This window comes from Dreissena polymorpha, chromosome 2 (genome assembly GCF_020536995.1).
Source record: "Dreissena polymorpha isolate Duluth1 chromosome 2, UMN_Dpol_1.0, whole genome shotgun sequence".
Lineage (NCBI taxonomy): Eukaryota > Metazoa > Mollusca > Bivalvia > Myida > Dreissenidae > Dreissena > Dreissena polymorpha.
In genome coordinates, this window is record NC_068356.1 from 140,436,365 (window position 1) to 140,459,478 (window position 23,114).

Sequence of the window (23,114 nt, forward strand, 5' to 3'; positions counted from 1 at the left end):
TAGTCTCTGTTCGTCCGACCGTCCATCCGTCTGTCCTTCCCTCCGAAACTTTGTCCATAGCATAATTCCAAATCTATTCAATGAATTTACTTTAAACTTAGAATGTAAACAGATGGCAACTAGGAGAAGTGCAGTGACAAAGAACCATAACTCTATCTACCTTAGTTGTTTAATTATCTCCCTTAATATAATTTCAAAGTAAATTTTTGTCCGGAGCATAACTCTAAATCTACTTAAGGGATTTACTTGAAACATGAAATATAATCAGATGGCAAGTAGGAGAAGTGCAATGACTAAGAACCATAACCCTATCTACCTTAGTTGTTGAATGTTCTCCGTTTATCTAATTTCAAAGTAAAAGTTTGTCCGGAACATAACTATAAATCTACTGAAGGGATTTACTTGAAACTATAAATATATACATATGGCAACTAGTAAAAGTGCAGTGAACATGAACCATAACTCTATCGGCCGTAGTGTTTGAATTTTCTCCCTTGATTTAATTTCATAGTTAATTTGTATCCGTTTTGTCCGGAGCATGACTCTAAATCTACTGAAGGGATTAACTCTAAATCTACTGAAGAGATTAACTTGAAACTTCAAATATAAACAGATGACAACTAGGAAGAGTGCAGTGACCAAATACCATAACTCTATCTACCGTAGTTTTTAAATTATCTCCCTTTATTTAATTACAAATTAAATGTTTGTCCGAAGTACCTCAGTGCTCAAGGTCATACGTTGAGGTCAACGATCAAATTTGCTTCACAGCATGTATGGGCAGTTATTGTGCAATGTATCATGCCATTTAATGAATGCGTACTCCCAAGGACTACCATGAGGAGACTAAAAATCAACCGTCTCTCTAAATCAAAGGTCAAGGCTATGCGTAGAAGGCAAAGTCAAATTTGGCCATACAAACTTTGTGCTTGACATAAGCTGAGTTTTGAGACACAAGATGACTTCTGGTGTATCGGTGCTCTATGGACACTTTTCGTTCGTTTAGGTCTATCTTATTGTTTTCTTATTGATTGTCTATCGTCTATTATATTAAAATTGTTGTAATTCCAAAATATTTTCTTGTCTTGGAATTATTTATTTTAATTATAATGATTCATTTTGAACAAGGAAGAGCTATGCAAGAATCAAAATTTTTATTGAGCAGAATCAGTCCCTAGAGATTGCAAATTCCTTACCATTCTGTCCTTTTGACTGTGGCAAGACAAACGTTATAATATAGAATTGCAGTTATAGTCTATTTTGACTACTTACATTGTATTGTTCTTACCTTATTATCCCAGCCGAAATGTCATAGGGGATATAGTATTAGTCTCTGTCCGTCTGTCCGTCCGTCCGTCTGTCCGTCCGTCCTTCCCTCCGAAACTTTGTCCATAGCATAACTCCAAATCTATTCAATGGATTTACTTTAAACTTAGAATGTAAACAGATGGCAACTAGAGAAGTGGTGTGACAAAGAACCATAACTCTATCTACCTTAGATTTTTTAATTATCTACCTTAATATAATTTCAAAGTAAATTTTTGTCCGGAGCATAACTCTAAATCTACTGAAGGGATTTACTTGAAACATGAAATATAATCAGATGGCACGTAAGAAAAGTGCAATGACTAAGAACCATACTCTATCTACCTTAATTGTTGAATGTTCTCCCTTTATTTAATTTCAAAGTAAATGTTTGTCCGGAACAAAACTATAAATCTACTGAAGGAATTTACTTGAAACTAGAAATATAAACATATGGCAATTAGTAGAAGTGCATTGAACATGAACCATAACTCTATCGGCCGTAGTTTTTGAATTATCCCCCTTTATTAAATTTCATAGTTAATTTGTATCCGTTTTGTCCGGAGCATAACTCTTAATCTACTGAAGGGATTAACTCTAAATCTACTGAAGGGATTAACTTGAAACTTCAAATAAAAACAGATGACAACTAGGAAGAGTGCAGTGACCAAATACCATAACTCTATCTACCGTAGTTTATAAATTATCTCCCTTTATTTAATTTCAAATTAAATGTTTGTCCAAAGCATAACTCTAATTTTATATAAAGGATTCACTGGAAACTTAAAACATAAACCCTTTCTATATAAGAGATTCACTTGAAATTTTAAAAATAAACATTTTATTTAATTTCATAGTAAATTTGTGTTCATTGCATAGTAAATTTGTGTTCGGAGCATAACTCCAAATCTACTGAATGGATTTACTTGCAACTCCCTTTATATAATAATAATTTTACATTAAATTCTTGTCCAGAGTTTAACTCTAAATTTATTTCAGGGATGTTTAACATGAAACTTAAAATATATCAAGAACATTCGTTGTGTCTCACAAACATAAAGACAACTATGTATTTTAGCTTTTCAATTTTTAATATATCCCTTTATCTAATTTTCAATAATATTTTAATTTGAACACTGAAGTATTCACTGTAACATGAATAGATGAGTTTAAGGAAAAATACAGTCATCAAGAACAGTTGCTGATTATAATCTTCTTTTTAATTACCTCCCTTTCTTTCATTTCTATATTTTTTATTCTCTACAGCATAACTCCAACACTATATAACTAATTGATCCTTGAAATGTAAATAGATGACACAGTATCCATGTTTTACAAATATTATTCTACTCTCAAAAATTAATGTTCTTATACAAGCAAACACATTTCGGCGGGGATGGCCATGTAAAAAATGGCTCTTTTGTTCAATGTTATATTAATAAATTCCAAAACCGTGTTTCCACTAAGAAACATTTATGACTGTAATCCGAAATCTAGGCCACTATGTCAAATCTTAGAAAAACCTTGTTACCACTCTTGAGGCCACATTCATGTATCACTCTTCACAACACCTAATCAATCTTAATTTGTTTATGCTAATATCAAATCTTATTTTCGTGCGTTCAAAAACTAGGCCGCCAGGTCAAATCTTAAAAACACCTTGTTACCACATTTAGGCTTTATTTATGACCTTATGTGGATGTAACTTGGTAAGAATATTTATCTTTGCAATGCCTAGAGCGCATTTGTATCTAGATCACGTGCGTCTTAAAATGAGGTTGCCAGGTGTAAGCTTATGTAAAACAAGTAAGCATTAAAGAGGCCATATTTATAACACAATCTGCATGATACATGGTGAAAATGTTATTCTTCACAATGTCCGGAAAACATTTAATTATGGGTAATGTACATATAAAAATATGGTCACAAGATCCAATCTAAGAAAAACCTTCTGCCACACAGATGTCACTTTGATGACTAATTCCTGATTAAACTTCCTGGGATTGTTTATCTTTACAATATCATGGCCAAGGGCACATTTGTCGAAAAACAATGTCATACGGTCAGAAGCTAAAATCATTCTTACCATTCTATGGGCAGCATTTCTGACGCAAACTGATAAATCTATGTCAGAATGTTTATCTTGAACGTTTAATACATAGGTCTACTTTGAATGTGGATTAGTTGCATGCTAATAGCTAGGTTACGAGGTCAAAGCTTAAACATCTTAAAAAAGTCAGGATGTCAATATTTACAATATGAAGTCCATTTTTTGAGTCTGGTTCAGGTTGCGTCAAAAACAAGATGACCAGGTCGATCTTTCAACAATTGGTGTTTGTGAACTCAGGTGAGCACATGTGGGAAATCATGGTCCTATTGTTCGGGAGGAATATGTATTCAATATATATACATATATAAACATTTATATTTCAAAGATCTAAATATATCTTGTTTGTGATCAGCGGATAGACCCACATGATGAAGATGTTCAAAATCAAATACAGCAGCTGTCGGTGCAAATAAAGGAGATAAGGCAGCTAGCAGAAAAAGGATTGGATATCAAACAGATAAGACAGGTAAGTAATCAATACGTCGAACTTCATAATGAATCTTCCTTCTCTGCTTCAAAATTAATATTTATGTGCAATATTCTTTTAGTGGTCGGTGCTACATTTGCTTTGACAGTTAGAATTTACATTGTGCCGTTGTTTTAACAGAATGTCATTGATATTGAAAATGTTGTTCGGTTTCAAAATACAGTATAAATAGCAAGCTTAAAATGAATGTGCAAATTAATAGTTTATTCAAATACAAACATGAACTGTGCATTAGAAATGCATATATCTAATAACAACATTGATATAAAATCCTTTGTATAGTCGTATCTTTGCATTATACTGTGTTACATATGCTACTTATTTCAGTACTTAAAATTATTTTTCAGGATTTTCCGAATACTAAACTTCCAGGAAAAGTCAAAAAAGGTAACTATATATAATATCAATGAAAATTTAAAGTTTGTAATTAATTTTGGTGATGAAAATGCCAGCACCACGTTAGTATTATGGAGCTATGTTTCAATTGTTTATTGAAAGAAAAAAATCAATTTTATCGAATTGCTGTTAATAAGAACTTTTGCTGTATGTGTGTGTGTGTTTGTGTGTGTGTGTGTGTGTGTGTGTGTGTGTGTGTGCGTGCGTGCGTGCGTGCGTGCGTGCGTGTGTGTATGTGTGTGTGTTCGTTAGTGTGTGTGTAACTCAATAAATTTGTATTGACCACTAGCTAACTTAAAGATGTGATATTATACATTCAGCATACACATGTAATGTTTTACAAACCAACAGCTGATACATAGCTCGTGACATTGCTCAAATTGTTGTAAAAAATAAGTGATTATTAAACAGAGTTAGTAATTTATAAAGAATCAACTGTTGCAGTATATAGCATCTATTTCAGTGTCGCAATTATAAATTGTCAGTAGTGTACATATAAAATGAAGCATCGCTTAGCTTTCAAATAAAATATACATATTAAGCAACTTATACAAATCTTATCATACGTCTATTTTGTAAACTTTAACAATTTGATTCATTACTCCTATAAAATCATACAATACTGTAGGTCACTGATTAAGATATTGTTGAAAATGCTTTATCTTCTTTCTCAAAAACGTTTGACAATATGTTGTCGACATTGCTTTCCACAGGTTTTTTTCAGACGCCCCGGAGCGGTTAGGGATGGGCTTGGGAGGGCAGCCGTGGCCCCTCCATTCGTAAATGTTTTTTTAAACAATTATTTTTTAACGTTATTTGGTGTGTTATAACTATTCAAGAAAAAGACCCAGCTATAAGTCATTCATAACGACATTTGTTTCAAATTCATTAACCCTTTCAGGCATAGCTACGCATAATCCAGACTCGATCTATTACCTAATACATCCGTATTCAGCGGAATACATTTACGTATGGAAGGGCCCCGACTTCCCTCCCAATTCCCTCCCAATTACTGCACACTTACTTTTTTCCCTTCGCTATTCATTACCCGACAATGCCGTATATTCCATTTTAAAAAGCGAATTCTTGTAAATATTGAGCATAAAAATGCTCAAGAATTTCATAAACACAAACATTCGCCACTTTTATTCAGTTTCAAATAAAGGTAAGAATATGCGTCTATTAAAAGATTTGACAAAATAGCGTCCGATTGGGGCAGGGTTTTATCCTCTGAACACGCGTAAATTGCCTGTCCCGATTGTATACAAAAAAAATATACCAACACTAGACGTTGTACATGCTTTAAAATTGTGTTTTTTTATTGCAAGAAAGAAACTCTCTATACATGAAGCGCTGTTTATTTAAAGCTTACATTTATAAAAGAGGTTTTAACATTACATTTGGTAGCGTGTTTCTTATAACAATATTAATGATGCTCATTTAAGAATTTAACAAAATATTTATTGCTGTGTGTAATGAATTCAACAATAATTTGCTAATACGCTTTACGAGTCAAATACATGCTATGGTCATATTATGCATGAAATGCATAATTTCCGCGAGGATTACACCCTGTTGCCATAATCAGTATTATTAATAACTTTCCGAGATTTCATCGTTGAGGTATAACCGTAAGGTCCGATGGGTCTGGTAGACAACAAAGCCAGCAAACTCTTATGGCAATTACGTCTCTCGTAGTCTGCATGATTTTTACAGCAGGTATTGACTGCCTACGAATGCTAGTGCTCATGCAAAGCGTGCGATCTCATAGGTCAATATCGATTGTTCAATATCAATTTCCCAATACATCGACGGCGGGCTTGAATTGGGCAATGAGGTACATGATATTGACAGAGGATCGTAAATCGGTTCAAAATATTCCGCGAAGTCGATACCACTTTGATCTTAACAATGGTTAGGCGTGTGGAAAAATACACGTATCTGTACATTTCAAGCGCCCCGCTGACTCTGATTTCGAACTTAAAGTGCCTCGGCGAAGTACCGATATATTGCCTGTTGAAAGTTTAAATTTACATTCAGCAACACAATCGTAGTGTTTGCATTTATATCACATCGTCTGAGAAACGTTGAGTGCATTAAATAATCGTTCTTATTTGCGACCTATATGTATATGCTTTTATTTTTAGCTCACCTGATTGCTCAGGTGAGCTTTTGTGATCTGTCTTTGTCCGTCGTCCGTCCGTCCGGCGTCCGTCCACATTTGTTTGTTAACACTCTAGAGTCTCACAGTTCTTGTCCGATCTTCATAAAACTTGGTCAGAAGATTTTGCCCAATAATACCTCGATCGAGTTCGAAACTAGGTTATGCTGGGTCAAAAACTAGGTCACTATGTAAAAAAAGTAAATACTGTAGGAGTCACATTTCATGCCCAATAATTATGTAACTTTGTCAAAATGTTTGTCTTAATAATATGTTGGTTGAGTTCAAAAGTGGTTTCGGTCCGTTGAAAAACATGGCCGCCAGTGGGCGGGGCAGTTTTCCTGATTTGGCTATAGAGAAACCTTGTTAACACTCTAGAGGCCACAGTTCTTGTCCGATCTTCATAGAACGTGGTCAGAAGATTTGTGCCAATAAAACCTCGATTGAATTCGAAACTGGGTCATACTGGGTCAAAAACTAGGTCACTAGGTCAAACAAAAGAAAAACCTTGTAAACATTGTAGAAGTCACATTTCTTGACCAATCTTCATGTTACTTTGTCAAAATGTTTGTCTTAATGGTATGTTGGTTGAGTTCAAAACTGTTTCCGGTCCGTTAAAAATCATAGCCGCCAGTGGGCGGGGCACTTTTCCTTATATGGCAATAGAGAAACCTTGTAAACACTCTAGAGGCCACATTTCTTGTCCGATCTTTATGAAACTTCCTCAGAAGATTTATCCCAATTATACCTCGATCGAGTTCGAAACTGGACTATGTTGGGTCAAAAACTAGGTCACTATGTCAAACAAAAGAAAAACGTAAACACTGTAGAAGTCACATCTCATGCCCAATCTTCATGTTAAAATGTTTGTCTAATGATATGTTGGTGGAGTTCAAAGTCGTTCCGGTCTGTTGAAAAACATGGCCGCCAGTTGGCGGGACAGTTTTCGTTATTCGGCTATATAGAAACCATGTAAACACTCTATAAGGCACAATTTTTGCCCAATCATCATGAAACTTTGTCAAAACATTGGTTTATTAATATCTCGGACGAGTTCGAAAATGGTCAAGATCGATTAAAAAACATGGCCACCAGGGGCGGGGCAGTTTTCTCTATATGTTTATAGTGAAAACATGTGAAAACTCTTGAAGTCACATTTATGGTTCAATCTTCAAATTTGGTCCGTACATTTGTTTCCTAGATATGTGAGTTAAGTTCGAAAATGGTTCCGGTCCGTTAAGAAACATGGCTGCAAGGGGGGAAGGGGCAGATTTCCTTATATTTATATAGAAAAAAAGGCTTGTGAACAGTCAAGAAGTCACATTTGTTGCCCAATGATCATGAAACTTTGTCACAACATTGGGTTTATTGATATCTCGGACGAGTTTGAAAATGGTCCAGATCGGTGAAAACACATGGCCGGCAGTGGGCGGGCAGAATTCTCTAAATGTATATAGTGAAAACATATGAACACTCTAGAAGTCACATTTTTGGCGGAGTCGTCATGAAATTTGGTCGAACATGTATTTCCTAGAATTAAGAGTTGAGTTTGAAAATGGTTCCGGTCCGTTGAAAAACATGTCTGCCTGTGGGGTGGTGCATTTTCCTTATATTTATATAGTAAATAAAGCTTTTGAACACTCTAAAAGTCACATCTTTCGCCAAATCATCATGAAACTTTGTGAACACTTTGGTTTTATTTATATCTCAGATAGTTCGAAAATGGTACCGATGGGTCTAAAAACTTGGCCGCCAGGGGGTGGGGCAGTTTATCTTAAATGTCTATAGAAAAACCTTGTGAACACTCTAGAAGTCAAATATGTTGCTTAGGCATCGTGTTACTTAGTCAAGACATTGCTTTTATTGATATCTCGGACAAGTTGGAAAATGGCTCATATCGGTGAAAAAACACACTTTTTAGCTCACCTGATTTCTAATGTGAGGTTTCAGGATCAGTCTTTGTCCGTCTTCCGTCCGTCCGTCCACATTTGGTTTGTAAGCACTCTAGCATTCACATTTCTCAAGCATTCATTATCAAAGTTGCTGAGAAGCTATATGGCAACAAGATCTCAGTCAAGTTTGATAATGAGCAAAATCGCATAATAAATGCCAGACTTATTGCCCCTAGATTGTCAAAATTTACATTATATTATACAAAATCCTTATAAACACTTTTGAGGTCAAAGTTTTGTTTCAGATTATATGAATCTTGGTCAAAATATTTATTTTTGTAAGCAAAGTTTGAAGCTTGGTCATGAGTGGTCAAAATATAGGTCACCAGGTCAAATCTTACAAAAACCTCGTTAACACTCCTTACACCAGAGTTTTGGTTCATTATTGATGAAACTTGACCAGTATGTTTGTATGGACAATATCTAGGTCAAGTTTGACATTTGGTAATGTGGGGACAAAATCGAGGTCATGGGGTCTCATCTTACAAAAACCTTGTTAACAAACTAGAAGCCATAGTTTTGGTCCAATAATGATGATTCTTAACCAGGATTGTTTTCTTGATTATATCTATGCAAAGTTTAAAATTGGGTCATGTGGGGTCAAAATCTTCGTCACGAGGTCAAAATCTTACAAAAACCTTGTAAACACATGAAGAATTATAATTACTTGCAAGTGTTTGTATTGCACAATTAGAATTATTCATATGCTCACAATACAAAAGTAAACAAAATAGAACCAATATAAAATGCTCTAGAGTACTGAATTTTCAACTAAGCAATGAACAAGGCCTTGTAAAAAAAGGTGAGCGAACTAGGGCCATCTTGGCCCTCTTGTTCTATTCAAAACACTAAGCACATCCATTTCTTCGCTCGCTTAAATATCAAGGCACACTGTTTAAACTTGTGGCTTGTATACATTCCATATGTATATTGAAAGAAGATATATATATATAAACCAAATGTATATACATATACCAAAATATATGTATATGAAACCCCAGAAACGTTATCAGGACAGAAATTCTTATTTGACCCGCTAGTGTTTTATTTCAGACTATAGCATAATTTCCTAGAATTGAATACAAACAACACGCTATGAAAGACAACAGTGGTTTAAGCTTTGAGCAACGCTTCCGCATTGGAACGTTCCATGCAAATCGTTGGGGGATTAAACTTTTTTAACGTCATGACTAACCTCCTATTATATCGCGCAATAAGAACATAAATGCCAACATAGAAAGAACATAACCGCCACACATAAAAGTTATTTATTTTATACCTAATGATAAAATATGCCATTTCTGCAGTGACATAACAGCAGTGTAAATAAAACAAATTGTAATTTTCACCGGTGAAATTAACCAATTTTTGGAACTACTTTTTCTATTTTTAGATTATCATATCGAGACTAACATCAAAAACATATGCCTTTTTTATGATCACGAGTGAATTAAAAACGACTTTCCATCAAATCAAACATTTTTTTATATTTTATTTTTTTTTTCACCTTTTATTTACATTGTTTAAAAGTTTAACCGGAGATTTTCGCTCGTATAATGACTTCATGTTGTGTATTGAAATGTATTGAGGCTCGCCACGGGAGAAAGGGTAACTTTTCAGCGAAGGGAAACAGCTGTAAATTATTTTATTTTTTAAAGGGGCATAAAAGAAACAGAAAATGTGTTCATGTCAGTATAGGATCGTTTGTTATTCCACTCGTGATATAAGAATAATAATATTATCTATGATCACAAGTGAAATAACAAACGATCTTACACTGACATGAACAAATATCCTCTATATATTATGTGGTCGCCGCCTTCAAAAAGTCACTTCGTAAACCAGTTGAAATACATACCGAACTGTGAGATGAAAAATTAAACATCACACAGCTGTTGATTAAAATTAGCCTCCTAGTAACGCGTTTTAAATTGAAACACAGCTGTTGATAAAAATTAGCCTCTTAGTAACGCGTTTCAAATTGAAAAACAATGAAAGAGAAACTGCATCAAATTTTGTCTGTATCAACACTTTGGTAAAGCATCAATAAGAGCATTAGAATTACAACTTTCTCAGCTAAGATGAATCAGCAAAATTCCATTCTGACAGGATTTTAGAACTTAACATAATGTAGTTAAATTCAAGATTATTGTCGTGCATCTAAGGAAGAATCCGTAAATCCACGTAGACAATGCCGGATTACATAGCGTGAATATATATGAATAATTCTCAATACTAATAGTTTATAAAGCTATACTGAAAGACATAACAATTTATTGATAAATTAACTGTCCGTGTATGCTGCTAGTGTCAGATGTGTAAGTGGGTGAGTGAGTAGTGTCGCAGAATAAGACACGGTACAGTAAAAGCTTAGATAACGCATTTGGGGATTTGTTTTCATTTATATATGTTGTTGTTTTTTTAAATTAATAATCGAATTTGTATATAAAAATGATGATGCCTGTAATAACGACTGAAGTGTAATAGAGGAAAATGACAACAGTTCTTGGAAAACGCGTTTAAGCAAGGCTTTGACATTATTGCAAGCAATACACTAGTCCCGTATTTGATTTAAGAAGGGTGAGGATATTGAATTTTTCCTATCCGTATGTCTTACTGCCACCCTTTATACTGTTAGTCGTATAATTTATCTGACGCGCGTAATTTACAAAGTATTGATTTTACAACTTTACAATAATGTTAACCACATGTGAACTTGCGCACATCTGTATTAGTTCGGATTATTTTCAGATATGAAATTTCGGCCTGTTTAAGCCAAACAAATACATTTGTACTTGACTTGATTGTAACTAAAATTGTATCGCTGGAATAAACCTAGCAAAACCTAATATTAACTAGAATGTGAACTTGCCAAACTATATACTTTTGTTTTACGACATTTTCGCAGTTGTGGCATTTTTAAGCCCCCGAATATACTTAAAATTATGTCGTGTATTAATTAAAGTATATTTCTGCTAGTTGGATGAATTTACTAAAACGTTTACCTGCTTGTTATCCTAAACGACTCCATAGTCGGTTTCAACCAAACTCGACGTATGAACAATTTTTTGAGATCCAATTCATTTTTAGTATGTGTCCCGCGGGACAAAATGATACAAGGCATAATATAAAAGTTAATGCAATAGTTTATGTACTGATTTTAACAAATGGCTTTTTTTGTCCTTAAGTAATACATGAGCTATGTATTGGAGTGTTTAAAATGTTTGGAAAACCTTAGATTCATTAACGTTATTTGTGTGTGTTTTATCTACAATTAAGACGAATTCCACGTAAGTAATTTAGGCATCTAACAACATTCGAGAAGTAAAGCAAACATTGTAGATAAAATGCTTGTACATGTATATGTATGACAACTGAGTTTATGTTGTACTCAAAATGAGGTTTTTAATTTCAGAGGACTCCTGTATACAATACTCAGATACTGACCTTGTCTTTGAATCATTTCCAATGCGTTCTAAACTCCGAGCCGTAGTTGAACGATTTGGGCGACCGTCAAAAGAACTTGAAAATCTGTGTAATGTTGTTTATAGCTCCATACGTGGGAAATTGAGCGTAGAACATGTATATGCTGCTTATCAAGTCACTGATCAAAGGAATTTGACGTTTGTGGTTACTGTAAAAAGCGATGGGGACGTGATTGATGTTGAAAAATGTCTGAAAGAGCTTGCAATCGAATGTGTAATCAAATCACCACATCAAACAAACAGTGATAATAAAGAAACCGTCGTCCCATGTAATCTACCAATACAAGAAGAGGATATCAAAAAGTTGAGAAACTGTATTACGACGCATGCTGACCAGTTACGTGCAAATCATCGATATCTAAACATGATTAAAGGATTCATGCATAAAGTGAATAACCCATCGTCAGAAAACAAAAATCAATATGAAGCTCGTTTGGCAATGTTTGTGCATGCACAAGGATATATTCCAATCGATGAGGAGCCAATTAAGAAGAATATCGATGGTATTCAAGTAGATGTTCGAGAAGGTGCGTTTATGCTAGACAGTCGTCAGCCTGCTGATGCCGTTCTCAACGATATATCCATGGGATGTCAAATATCTCGTAATAAAAGTGGAACACTAAGTTTATTTTTTGAACATCCTGATCACGGTCTTTGTGGAATCACCAGTGCACATGTTCTTCTGTCTGCCGATGAATTAATACAATGTGAAGATAAATCCAGTCATTTCAGTGTCAGTGACAGTGACGATGAAAATGACGTTCAAAATGACGTTTATCAACCACATTTCTCACCTGTACGTGACAACGTAATCGGAAAACTTAAGGAGGTTATTTACAAACCATTGCATGGACTTGAAATCGCAATCTTTTCAATAAAAAAACGACCACCTAAATATGGCGAGTTTCCAATACCGAGGGATGGAACAGATTTAGGTATTTTTTATTTAATTTTTTTTTATAATAAGTAAGAAATGTATTAGTGTTATACAGTAACATTTTGTGAGCAATTAAGAAATTAAGAAATCAACACAATTAATAGTGTCTGTATTAATATGTTTTGGCAAATATAACATTGCATGTCATTTTGAGTCCAGTTTAAAAGTATAGATTTACGAAATGCAAATTACTGTTTAAACAAATATCATACAGGCTTACATATGTCTAAATTGCTATATAGCCAACAACCTTTCTTCATGTGATTTAGTCTTTCAGCTCTTTGTTTATGTTAACATTTATAACGTGAACATACTTTTGTTATTTTTTTTTCTTTTAAGGTCTAATATATACATCAGGAAGAGCATATCAACCACGACAGAATCGAAGATGCGTTAAATTTGGGATTACTACTGGGTATACGGCAGGAATGATCATTATGCCACGATGGCCAAATGCCTTTTTTATTCGTAATGCAGGACTTACGTTAGTCAACCTGATAGAAATTAGGCCAGTGGCTGGTGTGTTCGCACAACCTGGCGACTCAGGGTCTGCTGTGTTTGTACAAGATGGTGACGGAGAACCGGTCTGCATTGGTATTCATTGTATTCGCGATGTGTTCGATTCTTGTTATGCGACACCTATACAATCTGTTTTAGAGGCATTAGACATTTCAAAATTTAAAACATTTTCCACCAGACCACGGAGCATATGGTCATGAATATTGCAAAAATTATTAAGGTACTTTAAAAAAAAAGAAAACAAAATATATCTGATGCTGACATAAACAACCATCCATAGTGAATACAAACACAAAGAATAACACAAAAGACATGCTTATGTGTTCGATGATATGATAATGTGTTCCTTTATTTTTGTACATGTACTTGTTTCATAAAATAATTTATAAAATAATCTATAGCTTTGAACTTAAACGCATTTACTAGTCAACAAACTTTAGTACTTGTAAGCTTATTTGATACTTTGTTGACTTTTTATTTTGTTACAAAATATTACAAGTGTTTTCGGTCGATTACCATTTGACATTATACATGCGATATGCAACGATTGTTGTGTAAATATCTGTATGGTTCTACTAATAATCTATTATACTCGGTAAATGTGTATTATCAATTTTGTAACGCTGGTTGTACAGTTAATGTATAATACAATTATGTTCTGGGCTGGTATTCCACAATCATCTCAAGTCTTTCCTTAAATTATTTCACTTTAGTTCAAAATTACAATGTGTTGTATTTCTTTACTAAATAAGGAAACACATGTGTTTTGGTATTCCTAAAATACCATTGGCATAATGATGTTATTTAAATGTATTTCTTGATGCAAAGCTATTACAATATGAAAAGAAACACTAAAGAAAATTTCCCAATTTAAGGAAAAGAATAAAATTTAACTTGAGACGCTTCTGGAATACGACCCCAGGTCTGTTCTTTACTATAAGCTTATAACATTTGAGCATTATTGATCTAACTTTAGTTAACAACATAACATAGATGAATACTAATATACGAATGTATATTGTGTTCCGGAAACAATAATATACGGTAAGCTATAATATGTCTGGATTGGACATGTGAATTTTGTTTAAGATAAAGCTCAGCAAATTCTAGGGGAACAGATCATTTGTGTTATTTTAATAAGCCAAACACAAAAAATATGGGCTGATATATACGTTCATTTTCATGCACTTGTTTTTGTTTTGAGAATACCGCTTGACTTTGCTTACTTTATATGGGTCGAATACATACACTACCTTCCTGTTTTTATAGATCCTTTGAATATATTGAAATACTTAACCAAACCAATCGTCAATTTATCATATGCCGTGATTTAAACCTGGGAATAGCGTACTTTCTGTACAACCAGATCGTTTGATACGCATTAATTATGTTTTGTTTAAATTGCGTATGTACAAGAACTTTACGAAAAAAAGCTCCATAACAATAACCACTACCCAATGCAATTATCGAAACATAAATTTTACTACTGGCAGTTAGTTCCAGCTGTAATAATATAAGCGGAAAATAAACAAAAATGCATTCTTCCTTAACAGAAGAATATTACTTAACAGGGAAAATACTTAATAAATAAAAAACTATAATTGCGACACCTGTAATGGGTGGTTCTAAAGGAATAAGGAATAACTAAACTGAAAACCTTTCATCCAAACCTGAAACAAATGCAAATGGACATTGCAGCTCTTTGTAAGCATTTGTTACCGCCACGAAATAAAACACTATAAAAAGGGCAAAGCATCTTAAACTTAAATGAAGGCTTAATCAGAAATGTGAAGGCACTTAATGAGATTATCAGGATTTCCAGTTATAAAAAACCCAATATGCAATCTCCATTTATATCATATCACTAAAAAAGCATTGTATCAGGTTATTATCACAGCACACGTGTTTATCAATGTTTTAACTATAATACAGATGTACCCACATGTCATTTAAAATGGAATACAGTTTTTAATAACATTGAATGGACAAAAGGACATACAATTTATTTTACCTTATCTAGAGACGCATACATTCAATGTATCCAGACAAGAATTATTCACAGAAGCTTAGGAATAAAATCTTTGATATATAAAATGAACATTGTTAATGACAATGTATGTTCCTTTTGTAATTACATACATTATAGGACTGCATTTTTACAAAGAGAATTGTACATTATGTTGTATAATTTTTAGGATCACATAATGTGCAACAATAAACAGAGATTTCCTGTCAAACAATGCTATTTGGGGTACAGGCATTAATATGACTGATATAAATATCCTTATCCTAGAAATTAAAAAGTATATATTTGTATTCAAGAGGAATGGTTTACTACCTTCAATAAGAGGACTGAACAATTGCCTTTGATAATCAAGGACAATTCAAGCTTTAACAAAATATTAGCAAAATGAACTACAAAACTGGGATGTTGTAAAGCTATGTGTAGATCAATACAATAATCTTATTGTATTTGTGTTGTTTACTTTAAATATTTAGTGACATTGCTGTTTACTTATTTGTATAATTTTATGAGCATTTGTGTATGTGTTTGTGTATGTGTGTTTATGTTTGTATCTATATAATGTTATGCATGGACAGTGTGTACCACTAGTAAAGCAATTCGTGTTTTATGTCAAACAAATTAAATTGTTGAATGAACTCTATAATATTATTATATACTAACACATACACATGTAAACAATAAGTTTTGTATTGAAAAGAGGTGCAAAAAAATTTGCATAAAAAATATTTATATATTTCATATTGTTTTAAGTGTTAATTTACTTAAAAATATCCAGGATTGGCTGCCTCTTTTCGTTTTTTGTCCTCTCACTGTTTAATATGGAGGCAGAAACAAATAAGTACATTTCTTGTTAATGTGTTTTATATAATAAGTTACACATTTTTTTGTATATAATTGTAGAATGAATCAAAGACTACCGACCGTTATCGCGGCAAAATAATATTTGTTAATACAGTATAATATTTGAAAACATATGAATGTCTCCTGCAATTTAGATTTCAACTTAATAGCTTCAAATAAAGATCGGGTCATTTTGTTGAGTCTGTATCGTTAGAATATAGTGACTTACAGCATTACTCTCTATATGGATAATTAATCAAGTAGTATACCGGGGAATATTGTTTTGCTGGATGTCGGTCGGTCTTTCTGTAGACCAGTTTCTGCCGATCAATAACTCGTCCACGAATTGACCGATTGGCTTGATACTTCACATGTGCATTTGTCTTAGAAAGGAGCTGACCCCTATTGAAATATGGGTCATTAGGTCAAAGGTCAATATCACTGGCACAATAAGTGTGAAAATCGTTTCCGATCAATATATAAATAAGTTGTACAGCTATTTGTAGATTAGAAGAATAATCTTATTGCATTTGTGTTGTTCGCTTTGAATATATAATACCTTTGCTGTTTGATTAAATGTTATAATTTTCTGAAGTCCAAACATTTTTTTTTTTCCTAACATAGCATTTATGTGTGTGTCTGTGTGTATGTGGTTTTGTTTGTATCGATATAATGTTATGCATGGATTATACGTACCTCTAGTATACATGCTTTATGCCAAGCAAGTTAAGTTGTTGAATGAACTATTTTATATTATTATATACTAACAAATTAACATGTAAATTAACAATAAGTTTTGTATTGAATGGATGTGAAATAAAATTTACATTAAAAATATTTAGAAAAAAAAATAAACATGGTGAAAAACAAAAATATATTTGTAAATATGTATATATTAGATGAAACGTTGTATAAATACCTTTTATAATCCTGTATGTATTTAGTATTGTGTTAAGTGTTAATGCACTGGAAAATATGCAGGACTGGCTGCCACATTTTGTTTTTTGTCCTCTCACTGTTTTATCTAGAGGCAGAAACAATAAAGTACATTTCTAGTTAATGTGTTTTGTATAATAAGTTACGAAACAATTGATATATACCTGTAAAATGAATCAAAGACTACCTACCGGTATCGCGGCAAATTAATATTTTTCAATACAGTATAATATTTGTAAGCATATGAATGTCTCCTGCAATTTAGATTCCAACTTAATAGCTTCAAATAAAGATCGGGTCATTTTGTTGAGTCTGTATCGTTAGAATATAGTGACTTACATCATTAATCTCTATATGGATAATGTATCAAGTAGTATACCGGGGAATATTGTTTTGCTGGATGTCGGTCGGTCTTTCTGTAGACCAGTTACTGCCGATCAATAACTCGTCCACGAATTGACTGATTGGCTTGATACTTCATATGTGCATTTGTCTTAGAAAGGAGCTGACCCCTATTGAAATTGGGGTCATTAGGTCGAAGGTCAATGTCACAGGCACAATAAGTGTGAAAATCGTTTCCGATCAATATATAAATAAGTTGTACAGCAATTTGTAGATTAAAAGAATAATCTTATTGCATTTGTGTTGTTCGCTTTAAAAATATATAATACCTTTGCTGTTTGATTAAATGTAATAATTTTCTGAAGTCCAAACATTTTTTCCTATCATTACATAGCATTTGTGCATGTGTCTGTGTGTATGTGGTTTTGTTTGTATCGATATAATGTTATGCATGGATTAAACGTACCTCTAGTATACATGCTTTATGCCAAGCAAGTTAAATTGTTGAATGAACTATTTTATATTATTATATACTAACAAATTAACATGTAAATTAACAATAAGTTTTTTTTTAATGAATGTGAAATAAACTTTACATTAAAAATATTTAGAAAAAAAAATAAACATGGTGAAAAGCAAAAATATATTTGTAAATATGTATATATTAGATTAAACGTTGTATAAATACCTTTTTTAATCCTGTATGTATTTAGTATTGTGTTAAGTGTTAATGTACTGGAAAATATGCAGGATTGGATGCCACTTTTTGTTTTTTGTCCTCTCACTGTTTAATCTGGAGGCAGAAGCAAAACAGTACATTTCTAGTTAATGGGTTTTGTATAATAAGTAACGAAACAATTTTTATATACCTGTAAAATGAATCAAAGACTACCTATCGGTATCGCGACAAATTAATATTTTTCAATACAGTATATTTGTAAGCATATGAATGTCTCCTGCAATTTAGATTCCAACTTAATAGCTTCAAATAAAGATTGGGTCATTTTGTTGAGTCTGTATCATTAGAAAATAGTGACTTGCATCATTCATTTCTATATGGATAATGTATCAAGTAGTATACCAGGGAATATTGTTTTGCTGGATGTCGGTCGGTCTTTCGGTAGACCAGTTACTGCCGATCAATAACTCGTCCACGAATTGACCGATTGGCTTGATACTTCACATGTACATTTACCTTAGAAAGGAGATGACCCCTATTGAAATTGGGGTCACTAGGTCAAAGGTCAAGGTCACTAGCACATTAAGTGTTAAGATCGTTTTCGATCAATAAATTATAAACGAATTAACCGACTGGCTTGATACTTTTCACGTGCTTTGGACTTGTACAGGAGATTACCCCTATTGAAACTGGGATTACCAAGTCAAAGGTCAATGTCACTGTGACAATAAGCGTGACAATTGTTTACGATCAATAACATGTCAACAAATTGACTGATTAGCTTGAAACTTCCCATGTGCATTGAAGGTAGGCAGTAGATGACCCCTATTTAAATTGGAGTCACTAGGTCAAAGGTAATAGTGACTGTCACAATAAGTGGAAACATTGTTTCTGTTCAATAACTCGTCAACAAATTTACCCATTGGCTTGATACCTTTCATGTGCAATCATCTTTGACAGTAGACGGCCCCTATTGAAACTGGGGTCACTAGTTCAAAGCCTTGTTTTGGGGAAATGCATATGTCTTCGACCAAGGAACTCTTGTCAACATTGGGCCCCAGTGAAATTAAAAAGGTACATCATAAGCATGATGTTTCCATGGATACATTCCATTAGTGTTAACACCAACACGTTTTAAATTCGTGGATTGTTTTTTAAATATAGAAAAGAATTAAAGTGGCATATTTATGTATTCAACAACATTCTAATCAATAACTTATTTTTGAGATGTTTAATACATGCTAAATAAATTATTTCAAAATTCAGATAACGTACAGATTCCTTATCGCATGCCATTAAAATATATGTCCGGCGGTAGGAAGTAAAACTCTACATGAAAATCCTAGAACTTAGCAAAATCTTACCTATGTACACTATAGAATTTTTCAACGAAAGTCTTTATTAACAGTTTGATTAAGTTGACAGAGTGTATATTTAAAAAATGTCCATTAAATTGAAAAAAACAGTGTATATAATTCTACAAAATCTCTTTGATTTCTTCATTTTGATAATTTTCACCGTCAATATGATTTCAATACCAATCGTGAAAATCCGTTGCGTTTAACATATATGCAACAAATCGTCTAATAATTGATGTCCATATGTTATATCTGATAATTGCTTGTGTATGTACCGTAAGTTGTACATTGTGACCTGCATATATTAGCAATATATTTATTCTTCGTTAAATGTATAAATTTATTGCTATTTATGCAGTAATGACAGTTTGTATGTGTTTCATTACGCAGTTATTATATTAGCGCCTGTATACAATGCAATATTGTACACCATTCATTATGATTGGTTATATATACTGATGATGTACTGTGTGGGGGAGATGACCTCGACCCCCACACACCTATAAGCGAGGCAAATCAAATATATAGAACGGAAAAAATCAAAACAGTTAAAAAAAATATAGAAAAGTATTAACAAAGAGGCATATTTATGTATTCAGCAACATTCTAATCGATGGACAATAACTTATTTGTGAGCTTTTTAAATACATGCTAAATAAATTATTTCAAAATTCAGATAACGTAAAAATTCCTTATCGCTTGCCTTTAAAAATATGTCCAGCGGAAGGGTGTTTAACTTGAAAATCCTAGAACTAAGTAAATTATGACATATTTACTCTCTATAAATTATTCGAAGAATGTGTTTATAAACAGTTTGATTTAGTTGAAAGAGCGTATATTTCAAAATGTGTCAATTAAATTGTAAAAAAATCTACCATTGTATATAATGCTTTAAAATCTATTTTATTTCTTCATTTTGATAATTTTCAACGTCAGTATGATTTCAATATCAATCGTGAATATCCGCTGATTTGCATTTAACGTATATGCAACAAATTGGCGAATAATTGATGTCAAGATGTTATTTCAGAGAATTGCTTGTGTATAAGCATACGTATTTATCATAAATATCACCTTTACCGGGACATAACCACATGAATGATACCTTATCGCTAATATAACATGTATGTTATTAACGTGTTGTGTAAGCTGATGTGTTGGATTTCTATTTAGGCATACTTCTGCATTAGACAACCAAATGCTTTCATAAAACTTGATCATGAACACTCCCGAATTCAAAATGAAAATATCAACAGGTTTAGCGAAACATTTCTCTGTTTAAAGTCCACAAAGGTCTTCAGATTCAGTTTAACAATGCGCGTAAGTGCCTTCAACTCTATACACAAAAAGAAAGTTCAATTGTTTTTGCTAAATGTTTCTTTTTCCATTTAAACAGTGCTTTTTGTGAAAAACAAATACGGTTTAAATATAAATTAGGAAAACTGGCAAATATCTATAAATAACCATTGCGTCATACGTTCTGCATGCGAAAACCTGCTACTGTTCAGATTATTATATTCAGTAGTTGGCACTTACTCCAGTTTATGTACTTGTAATGAAATTTAAAGACTTTAAAAAAAGCAAAACGTGTTCATTAAAGTTTTATGTTTTCTTACACATTTGTTACAAGTTTGCTAGAAGTACATGAGCGATTTCTGGTTATCTATTGCACGAAGTATACATGTCTTGCCGGAATACATACATTATTATTTGACAAAATGATATAAATGCTTTTTGCACTACATATGTTTGGGAATTGATTGTTGTGTGTTTTTTGTCAATTTCATGATTTGGCAATCGCCATAAATAATTATACGTATAGATCACTAGTATAGATTACTAGTACATGTTTTGTTTTGATAAAGTATCGCCTTAGTCTAAACGGTTATTATTTTCATATATTACGTTCATTTGTATTTATATTTATTTTAATTTGCATGATGATGATCTGAAATATTAACTATATGATGCTATATTTTTAAATCTTTTGTTAAAAGAAGGGATATAGTTGATACTTGTTCGTAATTTCATTTCATCGTTCCTCAAAATGTTGTAACTCTGTTGCTCTGGTCTCCTTCCTACCATTGAGTAATTAAATGGTAATTAAATAGAATGCATTCTATTTCTATTTTATTACTGTTAAATTTGAGTTGCAATACTATGAGTTAAATATTATTTACACTTGAATATTGCTAGGCCAAGTGTGAGGTTGAGCCCTCTAAAACCGGTTTAAACCCCCAGTGCTTAGCATTTACCGTTCCAAGGAGGTTTCCCTAGCTGTATTATCATATGTGTGTATGTTGTTTCGTATTGAACCGTACTGTTTTGGCAATTGGATACTTGAAATAAATAACGGACCACGAACATGTGTATAATAGGAATGCAATACTGCTGGAGTAACTGGAGTTTTACATCTATATATTACATAATATCAAAATATAATTGTTTGCAGATTTATTAATTTAATTATTTGCAAATGAATAAACATTTTTAGATTAAAAAAACTTAAAATAACAATCCGTCAACTGATTTTGTTGTTTACAGAGTGTACATGTTTGAATAACTGTGTTGTTTTTTGTGTACGTATGTTGAATAGTATGCCTTAAACATAACGATGAAGTGTAACCTTATTTTAATCGATTGTTATGCCATCCTTCGAAGAAGAAGGCTTAAACTGTTTTGCTGGATGTCGGTCGGTCGGTCTGTCTGTTGGTCGGTCTGTCTGTCGATGGACCAGTTCGTTTCTGATCAATAACTCGTCAACAAATTGGCCACTTGGTTTGATACTTAACAAGTTCATTTCCCTTGGACATAATATGACCCCTAATAAAATTGGGGTCACTAAACCGAATGTCAAGGTCACAGTCACAATAGGTGTCAAAATTGTGTCCAATCAATAACTCGTCAACGAAGTGACCTATCGGCTTGGTACTTCATTAGATAACAACAGATGACCTATTATAATTAGGGTCACCAGGTTAAAGGTCATGGTCGCTGTCACACTAAGTGGGAAATCGTTTCCGTATAATAACTCGTAAACGAATCGACCGATTGGCTTGATACTGACCATGCGCATTGGACTTGGACAGTACATAAATCCTCTTGAAATTAGGGTCACTATGTCAAATGTCAAGGTCACTGTTACAATTAGTGTGAAAATCATATCCGATCGATAACTTGTCAACATATTGAAAGATTTGCTTGATATTTCAGATGTGCTTTGGCCTTGGGCAGTAGGTGTCCCCTATTGAAATTCGGGTCCCTTGTTCAAAGCCCTGTTTTGGGGGCATATGTCCCGATTGCGGAACTCTTGTTATTTTTTTAAGTAGGGGCTATATACACGTATATCTAACGTCATAATAAGTAAAATTTGATATAATTTTTCGTTTTCTTTTCAAGATTTGTCTTTGTTATTTGTTGAAGTGTGTTTTGTTTAATTATCAAGTACTTAATTAAAGAAAAAAAATTATCGCTTAACAAATCGATAAGTAAGTAATTCGACGACATTCATAATGTAGCAAACATAAATGCCACTGCTGTTCTTGGAATGTATGTTTTGTGAATAAAAGTTTGCATAGTTT

At 32.9% G+C, this 23,114-nt stretch overlaps 1 protein-coding gene across 1 annotated transcript in view; it reads left to right on the forward strand.

Annotated features, from left to right (window-relative positions):
• Positions 1 to 23,114, forward strand: part of LOC127869216 (uncharacterized) — a 64,552-nt gene extending 41,438 nt beyond the window's left edge. Inside the window, exons 4-7 of the mRNA XM_052411592.1 lie at positions 3,768 to 3,881; positions 4,250 to 4,289; positions 11,827 to 12,831; positions 13,173 to 23,114. Of these exons, the coding sequence (XP_052267552.1) occupies positions 3,768 to 3,881; positions 4,250 to 4,289; positions 11,827 to 12,831; positions 13,173 to 13,552 (1,539 nt within the window). The 3' untranslated portion in view covers positions 13,553 to 23,114. The remainder of the gene's footprint in view (positions 1 to 3,767; positions 3,882 to 4,249; positions 4,290 to 11,826; positions 12,832 to 13,172) is intronic.